Consider the following 17790-nt stretch of genomic DNA (forward strand, 5'->3'; position numbering starts at 1 on the left):
TTGATAAATATTAAGTAATATAATCTTTTATTAAATTTTTATATAATAATTATTACCAATACATATGTAAATTACCATTATTTGATACATAGTAATGTAATAAAAAAATACTTTATTAATTGTGTGTAGAAACCAACAGCAAAATAACGACAATACCAATTTATAAATTTCTTACAGTTGAGATAAGGTTTCTTCTCTCATGCTGAGAGCCGAGCACGACAAGAATCATCAAAACCAAGTTTATGAAAATTCGTTGGTGCTTGCCCGAGTATGAACCCGAAATCATCGAATAAGATTCACACTTTCTAGCCACTAGGATATCTTGGTTCATCAACCAAAATTATTATTTTACAAGTTAATCATATATTACAAACTCAACAGCTTTTGTTAATAGATAAAAATGGAATACAAATGGAATATAGGTACTCAAATCCCGTCAAAAAATAAGACACAATGGTAGCCCTTACTTATCATTTATTGTTATAAATTTTTCATGGTGACTGATATACACATAATATAAATTATAATTAATATAGCCCTTACAATACTTTAAAACATGTTTATCTGAAAAGTTATGCTAACGAAATTTTATGTTAATTGTTAATACTTTGACAGTAAGTAACACAAATCATTATGTCTGATAACTTTTTTTTATTTTTCAACTCAATTGATTTCAGTAAGCTGACAATGTTTAAAGTTTTTCATGTTGCATTTCTTAATTTACTGTTGTTGGTAAAAAATGTTGATAATAACTCTTTGTAAATTCAGTCATTAAATCAGGCATTGCTTCAGGGAGTGTTGTTATGAGTTTTGCAGGGTTGCCAGAGTATCTTGCAAATGAAGGCACTACAGTTTCTGCTGGCAGCACTGAGTTATCCTCAATCATGCAACAGTCTTTAAGTACACATCTTCTACCCTAAAAATAAACAATATTATATTATGCAAATTGTACTAGGCTAAATAGGACCTTTTTTGGGAAACATGGCTAGTCTTGTATTCCTAGATAAATTAAGTAGATAATTATTGGTTTATGTTTGAACATGATACAAAAAAAATAACAAACAACAAATAACAATTCACAAAGTTAGATTGGAGAGGTGGAATAAATTATAAGAAAATTTGTATATATCTATTTGCAAAAAAATTTATAAATATTATTTACTTACTATAACAACATTTTTTCCAATATAGACATATGAACCCACAACAGCAGCATTTACAACTGTATTCTCCCCTACAAAAACATGATCACCCATTTGAAGAGGAAAGAATGCAACCCTGAAAAAAATATAATATTATAAATGTGAATGTGGGTCTGATTGTCTGTCAAGCTGTCACGGTTAAAGTGCTTAATTTGATGAAAATTAGCATGAACTCCATGGCAGAACATAGAAAGTTGTTATACCTAAAACCTGTACTCGGTTACCTAGCATGCATACTGCTGATGAAAACTGGTCAAGTATAACTAACATCTCTAGGTATCTGAATAGTTACTCATTATTATCAAAAACCATAGAATTTATTGAAATATAGAATGTTTTTGTTGGATTATAATTTTTTTTTTCTATACATTATGTATATACATAAAATATTTTCAAAAAGTTTTTATTGACATTATCCGATCAAATTAGTTGAAACTTGCTACATGATATCAACCTTTATTTCATTCAACTAATCAATATAATATAATTAATATATATGTTTAAATTATTGTTTAAGCATATAAAATAACATATATTTATTAATATAACAGTAGTACAAGATATATCCGTTAATAAATTGAAAGAGGCTTTGCTTGCAGGGCATGAAGCCCTGTATCTGAAAGTTCAATGGCATCCCAATCCAAACTTATATTAGAGAGCTTTATCATATAAATAAAAATAGTTATAGTGTATGGTCTTTACTGCCTATACCCCATTTGTCAATTTTTTTGATAAAGTTTTATTTTCATAGTATAATATAGTTATGCTCAATATATTCTTCCCCATAGCTTACCCTTTGCTGAACTTTTTAAAGGGTGGCCGAATTACTGAACCCTTGCTAATAATACAGAATCTCCCAGTTTTAACATTAGCCAAGTCTCCTCTGATTATTGCATCACTTTGAACTATTACTTTGCCGTGTAATACTATATTTTGAGATCCACAGAGTACAGTTTGTCTGCTGACTTTGTTTCCTGAAGCCTGTAAAACAAGGCAAAATAAACATGAATAACTTTGATTCGGCTATTATTTGAAACATACATAGAAATGTTTATATGTAAGCATATCACTCAAAAAAAAAGTGTATTTGAATATTAAATAAACAGCAACATAACATAAACGTCTTTCCTTAAGTATTTCGGTAAAATTATAATTGAAACATATTGTTTATTCCTTACAGTTTCAACGTATTCAGATTTGTTATAATACGTGTCTTGAAGCTCCATTTTTATTATATTTATCCGTATACTATAAGTTCTCGTAGCAAATACTTAATAATTCAACTTCAAGTTGAAAACATATTTATTTCAATCCCTATCTGATATATTTTCAATCTGATTATTATAATCTCAAGTAATAATTTACTGAAATATAAAATTACAAAATTGTTAAACGAAAATGACTAATAAACAAGACTTTTCACTTGACGTCTTTTGTCATTACGACAATCGACGGCAGTGTAGCCAGCTCTTAAAATTTTGCTTTACTCGCTTGAGGGGAGAGTCTCCCCAAATTTTATTAATTTGTAGATTTATTACATTCGAAATACATATTTTGTGATTTCAAATGAATAGGTACATGTTATGGAAAATATACATGACCATGATAAAATTACTATTTAACAGCATTTTTTAGTACCCCAAAGACAACTAATCAACATTTTTCGTAAAAGCTTGTTTGCACTTTTTACCTTAAAATTTAGCAGGGTAGCCAGGTAAACAGTTCATGGTTACATTAACGGACGACAAAATCTAATACGTCATATAATGATAACCTTAACGTCATTTTCACATACATTTACGAAGAAAATGTTATAAGATTAAACACGTATAGATGAAAGATTTTATAATTAATAAATTAAACTTCAAAATATTTAAGATATATTTATTATAATTAAATAAACAATTCTTGTGTTATTTTGATTACGAAAAAGTATCTGTTATTTAAAGATGAAAAATATGCTGCAATTGTCTTTATTGTAATGTAAAAGAAAAAAAAAAAGAAAAATTGGCGCCTAAATAAGTTTTTTAAGCGTATTGAATTACAAAATCTGTTTATAATATTAATTTACTACCTATATTAAAAATGGATCGATATGTTATAAGAGAACAAAGAATAGGTAAGTGGCACCTTTTCTAATAAGATTTTTTCATTAATTTTAGATTAATTTCAATGAATATAGAAATAACAAATTTATAAAATGACTCCGTCATTTGCTAAAAATGTTTATCAAGTGTATGTATTTACTTCGAAAACATTTATTTTTCCTATAAAAAAACAATCTTTGTCGTGGTGTCAAGATGTTATATAAAATGATAAAAAGTTTCAGACAACAAGTAACAAAATACCATATAGAATATTTGTATCGTAAAATCAACGTTTTTCAGAATATCCCGAGGGAAATCAAATGATTGCGTTTTCAGCAACTAGTACAGGAAATAATATTACTATGTAAGTAGCCGGGAGATTGTGAGATTGGAAGGCTCCAGGGGGCTTAGATTTTGACATTATCTTTCATTTAAAATAAGAACCAAAGAAGGGGGCTCTATCTGTTTAGCCAATTAAATATTTCATTTTTATTATTTCCAAAAAAAGAATACGGGCTTGTTTCTTTAAATTTTCTAAGCAATCGTTTTTACGTTAATTAATTTTTAATTATTTGTATGATATGTACTAATATTCGTTGAACGTTACAAAGTAGGCATAGCCTATTTTTTTATAATTTGCAACTTTGTCTGGACTAACTAGCACCAAATAAGTCAGTTGTAAATCATTATAATCATATAAAGTTACTTACACAATTAAATACGTTATATCATAATGTACTTGCCCGTATACCATATATGTACTTTATATCAGTATTGTATTTAAGTAACATAGAAATATTTAATTAATAGTTTTTTGGATTACTTACTCGATTGCTGGATGAGATAATTAAATTATTCCTCGCCTCTTACGAAATTCATGGTTTGATGTGGACTCAGCTCTGTGGCTAGGGTTTTCCATTCCGTGCTGAAGACGCTCATCTCAGGAATTTAAAATCCTAAAGAGCCTTTTATTTACTTTTTACATAAGAATTTTAACAAATTAAAACGTTAGGTCTTCTTATAAATGTAACATCCTGTAAATTTCACTGCTGGGCAAGCTGTCAAGTTTTGGAACTTATTCCAGCAAGTTGTCCAATTGGGGTTGGTTCCTATTTATACATATAAACGTAATACAGATACGTACACAGATAAACGTAATCTCGAAATTTCACTCAAAAATACAATTTCTATTATTGAAACGCTAAATATGCTCAAGATCCACAAACGTATTATTTTATTTTAATTAACTTTTATGTAGCTCGAACGTTTCATTTCTACTGAAATCTTTCATTGTTTTTTTAATTTTGAAAAGTGATAAAAAGTACGTTTTAATAAATTAAATTGGAAACTTTTAGGCCCGAACACGTTTACTACAGAGCCTGTAATTCCGATACGCCAAGCATAAATATGCATATGGGCGCTCCAGGATTAGTTCAACTACAAGCGCCAAGTTATTCGCCAAATGTACGGAAAATTACATTACTTAATTTCAATTAGAAAGTCTATTAACTCTATTTTTTACCAAAAAGTGTATCTAAAGCAAGAAGATTTAATAGATTTGCTTCCAGATTTAAGCCCTCAATCTCAATAAATGTGTGTTAATCATAAGTAGCATAAATAATTATAATTAAATATATTTTAATTGTTTTCCGAAGAGTTTAGTTTAAACTATCTCTGCATATATATCTAAAGTTCAAAATTATATTCATATTTTTATTTGAATTCTTAAAATTACTTTAAAATATAATTGTATTGCTTGTATAAAGAATATATCGATCTAATTATCTATAAAAAAGATCGCATCACGCAAAATTCTGAATATATTGACATAGAATTTGTACCATTTTATTCAGAATGTTTCAGAAAAAGTTTTTGTATAAACATTAACATACAATATAATTCAATTCATTCATGTATTCAACGTATAACGTCGACACAGCAACACTTTGCCGAGGTTGCTAGTTGAAAATAATCCGAAAAATTGTAAAATTAAATTATTGAATAGTGAATCGATGATATTTAAACAGAGAAGGATTTTAGGTAATTCAATCACAAGGTCCAATCATGTCTGGAATTGATCCTCGTTATTTGGCGGCATTTGCGGATAACGCCGGATACATTGCTACAGGTAAAAAAGATAATAATAAAACTATTTTTTTTATTGTGTGTTCTGTTAAATCCACCGTAGAGACTTATATCGTATCTTAGTAGGACATCGTGGACATTAAGTTGAAAAACTAATACGAGACCCATATATGTTATAGTTACCCGTCCCGACTTATTTTTATTTATTTTATGGTATACGTTGGCGGACGAGCATATGGGCCACCTGATGGTAAGTGGTCACCATCACCCATAGACAATGACGCTGTAAGAAATATTAACTATTGCTTACATCGTCAATGTACCACCAACCTTGGGAACTAAGATGTTATGTCCCTTGTGCCTGTAGTTACACTGGCTCACTCACCCTTCAAACCGGAACACAACAATACTGAGTACTGTTATTTGGCGGTAGAATAACTAGTGAGTGGGTGGTACCTACCCGGATGGGCTTGCACAAAGCCCTACCACCAAGTAAACTTTCATTATCCTTCCCACTTAATTTGATTTATCATGAGCATTTACTTTATAAATTAATCTTCAGATCTCTGATTACATCCGGGCGCTTTTGCTTGAGAGTCATTAGATATTATTTATCGATCTCAGTACCAAAAAGTATCTAGGATCCATCTTGAATTTTAAATAAACTTTGAATCAAATTTTAATTATTTGACAACTGAAATTTATCTGACGACTTCCGTGGTCGAGTAGTATGTATCTACATCAGTTTTCGTGGGTACGCCACTCCGGGTTTGATTCCCGGCCCAGTCGATGTTAATTAAAAAGATCATTAGTTTTCTATGTTGTCTTGGGTCCTGGGTGTTTGTGGTATCGCCGTTACTACTGATTTTCCATAACACAAGTGCTTTTGCTTTTAGATGTTGTCCATTATTTAATATTTATTACATGTATGTTTTTACATACTGTTTATTCGTTTGGTATAATCGATTTTACAATAAAATTTCACAGACCATTTTTGATTTACAAATAAATATATAACTTCAAAGTGTTACTATTAATATATGATCCCTATTGCACTGTATAATGTAGATGATTAAAACCGAGTTACATAAAACCTAAAAATTGCCGATTCTGAAGTTCTTGAAAGAGCCTACTTTATCATATACATACATTTTTTTTTTCATATAACTACGTGTATTTATATATAAGCAGTTATGAATTATAGTTAGGTTTTGTGTTTTCGTCAGGACAATTACATAGAGAGTTTAAACCAATCGCTGTTAACGCACTCGGCAGCGATTACCAGAATCGCAATTTCATTGGAGCCGAAAGGACCGAAAATAAACGCTATGCACCACAAAGGATTCCGAACGGTTGGCATTTTGTGTTATTAAGCCTTTGAACATGGATTTTCTTTACATTTTGGTGACATAGGATAGCTGTTAGGGATATGTCACAAAATTATAAAAAAAAAGGTTTTATTAACAGAAATGATATATTGAAATGTTTAAAATTTAAGATTTGAACTTTATCACAATACTTCTAATGTTTAAACTTTCGACAATTTTCTTGAGTGAGTGCGAATCCTTTACTTCATTCATAATAATCTTATCATACAACTTCCCACTAAGAACTTGCATAAGTTTAATATGTACCATAAATGTGTACTACTGAATTGGATTTTATTTCCATAATATTATTTTGATGTATAAACTATAAAGCTAACAATGGCAATTTGCAAGGATTTTGTATACGAAGTTGGAAATCTAGTCATGATCAAACTTGCAACTTTCACAATTGTTTTCTTATAATAATCGCTTTATACTGTTAGGTGTTTTAACTTTTTTCATTTAGAGTAGGTGATATTTATCATGTGACATGTGGATAACAAATGTTTTTCTTTTTTTTAAATCTAAGTATATCAGACACCAGAATATTCTCCTAAATGTTCAACACTTAAACCGCGTGTAGCTGAAATTCAACAACCCCAGAAAAAGTTTAAAGATGGTAAGCACAGTTTAAAAATATTCTGTTAATAGCGTCAAATGTTTCGTTTGCTATTTTTTTATGTAGAACAGGCTGGATAAGCGTGATTTTGAATTTTAAATTTATAGTTATAACATTATTTATTTTAGATGACTTTGTTTAATTTCATCTGTTTGTATTAATTGACATATTGCTGATTTAAAAAATTGATTGATATTTTTGCTTGATTATTTGTTATTCTAGGAATGTTTTATTTTAATTAGAAACCTAAAATATTTCAAAGTTAACGTATTTTGTTTTACGTACGTTTTATTTTTATTAAGTCTATTTTAATATAATGGCAACTTTTTTCTCAGAAGTTTTGTTATAGATACTTTAATTGATGGATTAATTTAATCATATTATTTAGTTAGAACTCAACTGTAAATGTAGAATCAATGAAGAATAAGCAAATAACATTTGCAGTGCTACCAGTTTATTGATATTTATTATCGTTTTCGAGATACATATATTATATAAAGAACATTCAAAATTATTTTATGTAAAATATATAGATAGAGAAATAGGTAGATATTAAAAATACTAAGTTTAAAAACTGTACTATCAAAGAAACGACGATGTTGTCAGTGACAATAATTTATTATGACAACAGCAATTCTAAATTTAAAAAAGGGTTCTTTAAATCGATGCAATTTAAATTTTAGAATCTAAAAGTATAATGGGTTGATTTAAAAACCTTAAAGTTCCAAAGACTCATTACATTTGACCCAGAGTTGTAAAGACAAAGTTTCTGTTTTCACCCCTCGGTACCTCAAGGCTGAACTTTCAAAGGCTGTGGACAGGATGGTTAATTAAAATGAGGGTACTTACACAACTTGTAATGGGGTAATGGTTACAATTTAGTTGTATAGTTATACATTGTAATATATACTATGATGTAATGTATATATTAATTTACAATGAATTCGATGTTTACTTTTCTACATATTTGCTTATCACGTAAAAATATTAATAATAAACAAATCTGAAATATTTATGTGAAAGATGTAATTAGATTTTTATTCTATCTGTTTTATAGAGATCGGTAGTTTATCTGTCAGTAATAATGAGCTGACATATAAGATTTCTATACGAAATTAAAAATAAAGCCCAAAAAATCATCAAATCAAAATTTTTAATCCTTGATTTGGTCAGGGGTTACACTAACGCCCTTCTAGATCAACGTGGAATAAGTTCTGCCAGTTCATTTAACATTAAATAAAATATACCTGGCGTAATTCAGTGTGGCTCGCCGTAAAAATAAAACAGAATTTTGTTTCTAATAGATACTTCAAAGAAACAAACGGAAATTGATTTATTGAAGAACGAAGTACAGTATCAAGTTAAAACTCGAGGAGAGAAACTAAAAGTAAGTGTATCATTGTCTTTCTTTCAACTTTTCTCTTTTGTGTTCCTTATTGAGGAAATTGAACACTGGCAACCATTAACAGGTTATTTCATTTTGAAAGAAGCCAGTTTCATTTTATTGGCAACAAGTTCTAGACTTCTTCGCATTATCTGGGTGTCCAAGATACTTCTTTAATTGCCTCAGAAAGAATACAATACACATTGTCGGTTCACGTTATCACAACGATGGTTCTCGCATGGTGTTGATTTAGCTTTAACACGATATAACATTTATCTATAGATATAATAACATTAGAGTGTCTGTTTGTAATATAAAAATAACCTTGTTTAACTAAATGCGTATGTACACTGTACATATACAAAAATATCGTTTGTTTGCAATTTTTGTGTCAGTCTGTTTCTTTGTTCTGGCTAATCTCTGGAAATGATTTACTGATTTTGATGAGACTTTCACTGGCAGATAGATGATGCAATAACATGCAATAACATACAATAACACACATACAATAACTTATTTGTTAAATTCAAACGACGTCGAAGTCGCCGGTTCAGCTTATATTTTATAAAAGTGAAATTATTAAAAATATAGTAAGTATATATGTTTTAAATGTGTAATTTATTAATTATTAACTTAAGTGTTTTATCGTAAAAAAATCTTCCATTTTACATTTACGACTACTTGTAATTTTCATAAAACAAAACGTCGGTCGTCTAGAATTACAACCGGTTGTTAGATTTAATTAATTAAAATTAATATACCTGTCCGGGCTATTCAAACTAATTAGCTGTGTAAAGTTGTATGAAAACTGCTTTAATTTAGCTTTATGCGCGATAAATTAAATTAAATCAGAGCGTCCTTTATGCGGCTCGAAGATCTTAATTAAATCTTTTACCTAACGGTGTGAGTAGAGGCTTTGTCGAATGTGAATACCGCGGATTTCCTGTCATAATATAATATTATTTATGCAAAATACATAGTTAAAACGTAAAGTATCAGTCATCATCATCATCATTCAACCAATGGTTATGTACCCCTACTATTGGAAAGAGGCCGGAGCCTGTCTGGTCTCAGCTCGCTTTCCACATCCAGTTGGGATTCGTTACCTTGTTTAAATGATCGGAAGATGAACCTTTGGTTGGAACTGTTCTACGATGCTGATAATTTGCTGATCCTTTGATATTGAGCCGAGATGGCCCAGTGGTTAGAACGCGTGCATCTTAACCGATGATTGCGGGTTCAAACCCAGGCAAGCACCGCTGATTCATGTGCTTAATTTGTCTTTATAATTCATCTCGTGCTCAGCGGTGAAGGAAAACATCGTGAGGAAACCTGCATGTGACAAATTTCATAGAAATTCTGCCACATGTGTATTCCACCAACCCGCATTGGAACAGCGTGGTGGAATATGTTCCAAACCTTCTCCTCAAAGGGAGAGGAGGCCTTTAGCCCAGCAGTGCGAATTTACAGGCTGTTGTTGTTGTTGATATTGGTTGGTCTTCCGATGAATGGATCAGCTCCCTGAAATTTTCACGTGCTAATCCAATAAATACTAGAATTATATTGATAGAATGTTCATTCAAATTTGACGTAATCATATTACTCTCGACCAAATAGGTTATACTTCAGAAATCAATATTTTTCTTTATTATTAAGCTGTGAAAAAAAAAACGTTTTCAGAAAAAATACTCATAAAGTCGCCATATTCTAAAAGATCACGACAACTGGAACATCTCGTCCATATTAAAAGTAAAGGCAGCATTTTTCTCTTGGTCCTCTTAGAAGTAATAGTGAGTGATTTTGTCGTAGTAAATAAAGCTAGTTCATTGTTGGAGCAGCCGGTAAGGCGTTCGATGCAATATCCGTTCAACGTTTTGTCTTTAAAAAACTATAGCAGCTTTCATCGAACGATCGTTGTCGCGTTAACGCTATGATTTTATCACAGCTCGATGGGTACGGTTTTTTTCATTTAATAGAATACTTAATAAGAAAATATAAAAGGGCAATCAATAGTTACAGATTAGATGAAGTCATTCCTATGTTAGTTTTATTGATGATATGTTAATAGTTTTTGTTAGATTTTGTCTGTCATATTACGGTATAATTTAAAAAAGTCTTATAATTATAATCAAAACATACCAGAATAATTATAAAAGAATTCGAGCCAAAATCATTTACCATTGTAATTACAACGGTGTAAATAAAAACAAATACGTGACACGAAACACGTTTTCTCTCACGATTGTACACAAATTCAAATGTAACGGCCGTTTAGTGCAAACGTACCCATTAGAACGTTTCCAGCACGAATAAAAACTTTTGTATATTCTAAATTTAAATTAAACAATTGATTTTTTTTAAACTTGTAATGTATTATTTCTTTAATACTCGGTGTACGATTCTCGATTGTTGACGACCTCCGTGGTCGAGTGGTGTGTACACCGGTTTTCATGGGTACGCCACTCCGAGGTCCCGGGTTTGATTCCCGGCTTAGTAGATTACCATTAGTTTTCTATGTTGTCTTGGGTCTGGGTGTGTGTGGTACCTTGGTTACTTCTGATTTTCCAAAACACAAGTGCTTTAGCTACTTACATTGGGATCAGAGCAATGTATGTGATGTTGTCTCTTATTTATTTTTTTATTTTTATTTATTTGGTGAAATGAATAAATGGGTATTTTGCCTTATTATTTCTTGTTTAATAACAACATTTCTTCATGAAAAAAATGAAATAAAATAGTAATTGGGATGAAGACACCGAGCATGATATTATGGTACGTACGACTTACCTTTTATTTGCGAAAACATCGACACAACACAAACCCATTCAGCTAGATGTTAGGACAGGTTTATAACGTATACTCTTACGGAAGAGCAAAAGCAAGTAGACACGTTCTACTGTTCTTACATATCAGGAATTGGAATCGCTTGCATTGGTTTAGTCATAATATCATACTCGTATTTTAATAACGAGGGAAAAGCTACTATCTTCGTTCCTTCGCCTGCCAGCAGTTCAGGTCTGACTAGCTCTTAAATTGTGGTTAAACAAATATTTATGGGAAATATGACAACATCGACGAAAAGATAGAATTACAGGGGAGCATCGAGCATCCCACGAAACGGCGAGAAGTTATTATTAGGTGTAAAATCTCTTAAAGACTCGTTACTCGACGTAAACATGTTGACTTTTAATTACGCGAAATCCGTACGTATTTTGAATAAATACTAAGATGAATTTTATCAAAATGAGAAGACATTATACTTGTAACATATGAAAAAATCTCGTATAAATTATCCTACAGTTTCCTAGCTATTTTAACTCTAATAAAGATTTTAACTAAACTAATCGGGAAGTGGTAGAACTTCAGCAAGTGAGCGTTAATTGTTTTAAAAGCTGCTTTACTGTAATGTAACTAAGAAAGTAGTGAACCGGCATCGATTTGGCCGTATCTTGAATTTTAACTCGTTTTAATTATCTAGTTTCATAGATTTTGTTTTAAGATTACACAGTAGTAAAGCCTACAATAATGACATTGTTATATTGCTGACCCCGTTTTTTTGAAAAACGGTATGTTTTGAAATAAATCGAGCGTCAATAACGTTATGGCATAAGAGCCGCCTTGTAACGTAAAAAGTCATAGAATCGGTCATGGAGGTGATAAATTGGAATATTAGTAATTCCGTATAACGGTGCATTCCTAAAATATTTAAAAAGTGGGACGACCTTCAAAAGAGGAAATTGAAATCGTCTTTTTTTGATCTTTTTCGAGTAATCGAAAAGTCGAAAATATAATCATCTTACTATGTCAGCTAAAATAATGTGCGAAATTTATTTAATATAGTAGATGCAGTAAGCAAATGCATAGAAACATTCTATTAAATTGGAAACCTACAACATTGTTCAAGTTAGTTCAGGCAACGAATGAAATTTTCATATAAAGCATTGGAATGGACGAGTTTGTGTACAATGCGGGACTTTTAAATAATTTCATACTTTACACAGTTATTGAGCGTAACAGCGATCAACTGTGTTATTCTATAGCTCCTGTTTATTGACGGCGCTACTAAAACACGTTACGTTAACGTTATTATACTTTGATGGTGTGAAAATATAGTTAAACAAACTTTGAGTATTAGTTTATAATGACCGAAATGCCATCGGCCAATTATGCAAAGATTGTAATTTTAAATTCAGATATGCAACACATATGAGTTTATTTTGTATTCATGTGCCTAAATTGTGTATTCTAGGTATTTGTTTATGTGTCTCATGTTTCGGTGAAGAGAATCATAAAACGAACATGAGTGGGATGAAATTCTGATGAAATTTTATGTATAAAATCAACCAGTCTGATATATCTTCAGATTAATTCTAAATAATTTATTATCATATGAATTAATAACATTAAATGCTTAAATATACAAATATGAAATAAAACTAGTTACTGTATAAATCTTGACCGCGTGGAATGATGGCAAGAATGCTAGCAGCATTATATTATGTTTGAAATATGTAAAAAGCAATATATTTTAAACCCCACAGTATACAATCTATATACGAATCAAGTGGATATGGAATTAGCTTTAAGAAATGAAATTAAACGATTTAAGCACACAAACGATACCTCCATTACGATTTACGTCTATGATATTGATATCCATCATCTGAAGCTCGTTAAGACATAATTTATCTCAAAGATTTATTTATCACGATTTAAAATGACATACATACATACCAAAATTTATATGAATTTCTTATTTCATTCATGTACTCGTTAATTTAATGTAGTATATAAATATGAATTTTTTAGATTATAATTAATTTAAATTATTTTTTTTTTTTGAATTACACTTTAATACTAGTTATAGTAAGAAAATTGTTCCATACACTAGTTATTTCCATTATCTTTAATTGAAAATAATTTATGTTTTCTCCATTAATATATTCAATAAACGATTCCTTTTGCTTACGGATAACTCTAATGTCTACGACTTGACGAAGCATACTTTAGAAACTAACTTTTGTTTGCTACGTTGTTAAGATATTACGAATAAAAACGCATAATAGGATGAAAGTATGAATATAAAAATACTAAAATCTACTATCTATGTGAACACTGGTTTTATTGGGGTAACCGAAATCAGAACAGAATATCATATCTAATAATTTTATAAATCGAAAAGTTTTTTTTTAATAGGGGTTAAATAAGAGTGGCACACGCGTATATTCTGGAACCGTTGAGAACATTCTAAAATGGCATAAGTCGCTACAAGACATAGGGATTATGGTCCTTTATGAAATAGTCGGTAAGTTTATTTAATTGCTTCTTTAGTAGTCTGGCAGTACCTCTTTAGTTTTACTATTACGTGTTAATACTTGCCTTAAATTATTATTCTTTGCTCTGAAATTAATAGCAAGTGTCAGATCGTTAAACAGTATCAACAACAACAACAAACAACAACCAGCCTGTAAATTTCCACTGCTGGGCTAAAGGCCTTCTCTCCCTTTGAGGAGAAGGTTTTTGGTATATATTCCACCACGCTGTTCCAATGCGGGTTGTTGGAATACACATGTGGCAGAATTTTTATGAAATTTGTCACATGCAGGTTTCCTTACGATGTTTTCCTTCACCGCTGAGCACGAGATGAAATATAAAGACGAATTAAGCACAAGAAGCAGCGGTGCTTGCATGGGTTTGAACCCGCAATCATCGGTTAAGATACACGCGTTCTAACCACTGGGCCATCTCGACTCCCACTATTAAATACATTAATATTTTTCAGTATAATTAATTAAGTACATTATTATGTTTATATATTTTAATAATAAAAAAATACAATATGAGTAAGTGTTGGGATCGGAACAGTTTAGTGGCACAGTTTTTAAATTGTTTTTAGGTAAATGTGTCAGCGTAAGAGCTGGGGAATCTTGCGCTAAGAACTTGGTCGTGAGAGATGATAATGGCCCAGCTATTCAAGTAGTCTACTATGAAATTGACTTTTTGTTGACGGAATTGAAAATACCTTGTATGATAAGGTGAAGAATTATGTTAATATGTTTTCTCATTCCATTTTTAAATTTTGACGTTATAGAATTTGAACAAATCAACGATCGGATTTGAGGATTTAATGGACGGAGTGACGTCATAATGATTCAAATATTGGTGGAGGATTTTTAAATGTAAAGAATCGATAAAGTAGGTTATACTTACTATGTGGTGAAGGAAGTTTCCATAATACTGAGAATATTTAAACAAAGAAGAACAATTAATATTCTCTATAGCAGGATTTGTATTGATTTACATCTATATGAATATCATTCAATGTCAATCAATGGAAATCAATTCTTGATTTCCGGTCATGTCAATTTTGCTGTAATTTCCTATATTTATTTAATTTATTTAATTATAGGTAAAAATGACCGTTTTTTAATAATGTCTCGTTTAATTTAGCTTTATTTGACGCTTATTGGCAGATGCATGAATACAGGTTCGTTGAGTTTTAATTAAATTTCGATTTTTGGTTAGGTAAATTGTTCCTGCATTATTTGGGTTTAAATATTGAAGTATTTGAAATAAGTGTAAATTATGATCGTGCGGAAAATACGACAAGAATTGTAATAGATTAAGTTGTTTTTCCGAGTTCTAATTTACAGATCGAAAATTTGACATACAAAAAATAGCCCAAAAGTTTGTTCTTCAAACGACAATGGATTTTATTTGAAATAATGTTTATGATAATCTAATGGTTCCATATTTATAGATTTAAAATAAAACAGTTTTCTTGGTGGTAGGGCTTTGTGCAAGCCCGTCTGGGTGGGTACCACCCACTCACCAGTTATTCTACCGCCAAATAACAGTACTCAGTATGTGTTCCGGTTTGAAGGGTGAGTGAGCCAGGTTAACTACAGGCACAAGGGATATAACATCTTAGTTCCCAAGGTTGGTGGCACATTGACGATGTAAGGAATAGTTAATATTTCTTACAGCGTCATTGTCTATGTGTGATGGTTACCATCAGGTGGCCCATATGCTCGTCCGCCAACCTATTCCATAAAAACAAAAAAAAAACAAAAAAAGACAGTAGCCATTTTCGTTTCCATTTCCCATATATAGGGTGATAGGACGCATTATGCCCGGAACGAGTAGACTGCAAGCGTTCAACGTGCGCCCCGCGACGGGCGATGACGTCGCTTCACTGCCACGTCGCGCGGCTGTCGCTTCTCATCACATCACGAAGCTTTGCAAAGAATATTTCAATTAAAAAAAATTTAAATATTAAAAAAAAGTTTTTACTCTGTTCAATTACTACCTTTGTCTTTAAAAATAATTCCATTTATGATTTTTTTCTTTTTTCCCTCTATATGGTCCACTCACAACTTTACATTCTACAAATATCACAAAAAGAAAAAAAAAGTAGTCTAAAATGTAGACACTTACAGATTAATGCAGCATGCATAATTGAAATATATTTAGGCATTGAAAAAAGCCTAATTTTCAACCCAAGCCAAAAAAATACAGTACAGGAACAATGAATTATTTATGCGTTATATTTATGTTAAATTACTGATTCTATTATTAATTTTCGGAAATTGACTATTGACAGGCGAAAAATATTGAAGCTAATAAGATTATTAATAAATAAACTGTTAATTTTAATGTTTTGAAGAGAATTTCCATTATAGTATTTTATTTCATTAGATTAAAGCGATGAATATTAATAGTAGTTTTATTTATAATCAGGAAATCAATTAAAAATATTCAAAAACAACAATTTATTAACATATTTAAAAAATAAATGCACAGTAAGAAATAAAAACAAAAGAAGACAAGATGCAACTTACGAAAAACACCACGCCACTTAAAATATTGTCCCCTGGCATCGAACCCAGGACGCTGGCATCATATTACCTTTTTGAATTAGTCATAAAAAATCTTTATATGTTTTTACCCCACTGTTTTCGCTTCGAAGTGAAAACGACACGATAAAAGTCATTGGAAAATGGCACTTACGACCAATCGAAAAACGACTTGGCACATGTTTGGTAGCATCAGGCATCTTCATGGAATTATTCCTAATGCTTCTTGGAAGCTTCGCTTTTCGCTTAAAAGGCATTTCGGGTTGTTGAGTATAAACTGCGCTAGCATCGAAGCTTGGGATGACGCCAAACGTTTGTTCATTAACATAACGCTGGATATAAGGGCCACTTATAACTTTTGTTGGACAGATCATACTTAAGTACGTTTTAAGGAAGAATTCATTATCAAAACAGTATGTCAGATCTCTACGAAAGATTGAGTGAGATGGGGTTTGTTTGGGTGTGCGTAAAATTAACATAAGTATATAAGAACAAGCTCTCGTACTACTTAAGTAAGTACGTGTCAGTGTTTACCAACTTACGTAAACAAATTTGACGTTGATTAGTTATTATTTATTATTGCTGAAAACTAACGTTGAATAAGGTTAAAATATTCAAATGTACTAAGGATTTAGGTAAACGGGCGTATGCTGTAATTTCCTTTATTAAACGTATAATTTAAGAATACCTTAAATTTGTGTGTAATTTAAATGAAGTAGAATTAAAGCCTTATTATTATTACATATACTCGGTAGGTATAATTAGTTGACGCTATGTTTATCGTTTATTATTGTAGGTAGAAATAGCGAGGATACCTTATACTGAAAACTATAAAACTGACACTGAAAGAATATAAATTACTACTGTAAGAAGTGTTAAAATAATCTCGACGATGATATATAAGTAATTAATTAGCTTTCTGTCTATGGCCAATGCGGTCCTGGAAGGTGGTATGTATCCTAGATGATCAGTCAAAAGATCATTCGGCTAAAAAAGGTTTATACATATACAGGTATGGTCTTCCATTTACATACTTTCCCATCAAAAATACTCTGCAAAGTCTTGTTGCATATATTTTTATTTAAATATTGTTCACAATCGTACTTTCAAACAGAGTAGTAGTTTCAGATAGTCTAAAAGTTGACGGTCGAAACTGCGATTGAAACGATGTGAAAGAAACAGAATTTGTA

The 17790-nt window shown here is 30.7% G+C and overlaps 2 protein-coding genes across 2 annotated transcripts; one reads left to right on the plus strand and one right to left on the minus strand.

Annotated features, from left to right (window-relative positions):
* Positions 1 to 457: 457 nt before the first annotated feature.
* Positions 458 to 2656, minus strand: LOC124534427 (dynactin subunit 5). Its single transcript, XM_047110302.1, has 4 exons — positions 2381 to 2656; positions 1996 to 2183; positions 1167 to 1278; positions 458 to 916 (listed from the first exon to the last, which is right to left on the minus strand). Exons 1-4 carry the CDS (start codon positions 2426 to 2428, stop codon positions 716 to 718), a joined length of 549 nt encoding a protein of 182 aa, XP_046966258.1. The 5' UTR covers positions 2429 to 2656; the 3' UTR covers positions 458 to 715.
* A 2697-nt stretch (positions 2657 to 5353) lies between these two features.
* Positions 5354 to 16005, plus strand: LOC124534189 (spermatogenesis-associated protein 22-like). Its single transcript, XM_047109898.1, has 5 exons — positions 5354 to 5417; positions 8665 to 8747; positions 13941 to 14049; positions 14641 to 14779; positions 15858 to 16005. Exons 1-5 carry the CDS (start codon positions 5354 to 5356, stop codon positions 16003 to 16005), a joined length of 543 nt encoding a protein of 180 aa, XP_046965854.1.
* Positions 16006 to 17790: the final 1785 nt, after the last annotated feature.

This window comes from Vanessa cardui, chromosome 12 (genome assembly GCF_905220365.1).
Source record: "Vanessa cardui chromosome 12, ilVanCard2.1, whole genome shotgun sequence".
Taxonomy (NCBI): Eukaryota; Metazoa; Arthropoda; class Insecta; order Lepidoptera; family Nymphalidae; genus Vanessa; species Vanessa cardui.

What these genes read in the sequence shown, in the direction of transcription:
- LOC124534427 (XM_047110302.1), bottom strand. Translation starts at nt 2,428, where the DNA reads ATGGAGCTTCAAGACACGTATTATAACAAATCTGAATACGTTGAAACT. An exon ending in AATCTGAATACGTTGAAACT is followed by an intron (nt 2,184 to 2,380) that starts GTAAGGAATAAA and finishes CTTGTTTTACAG; the next exon opens with GCTTCAGGAAACAAAGTCAG. An exon ending in TTTAAAAAGTTCAGCAAAGG is followed by an intron (nt 1,279 to 1,995) that starts GTAAGCTATGGG and finishes TATTTTTTTCAG; the next exon opens with GGTTGCATTCTTTCCTCTTC.
- LOC124534189 (XM_047109898.1), top strand. Translation starts at nt 5,354, where the DNA reads ATGTCTGGAATTGATCCTCGTTATTTGGCGGCATTTGCGGATAACGCC. An exon ending in CGCCGGATACATTGCTACAG is followed by an intron (nt 5,418 to 8,664) that starts GTAAAAAAGATA and finishes TGTTTCTAATAG; the next exon opens with ATACTTCAAAGAAACAAACG. An exon ending in AAAATACCTTGTATGATAAG is followed by an intron (nt 14,780 to 15,857) that starts GTGAAGAATTAT and finishes TCCCATATATAG; the next exon opens with GGTGATAGGACGCATTATGC.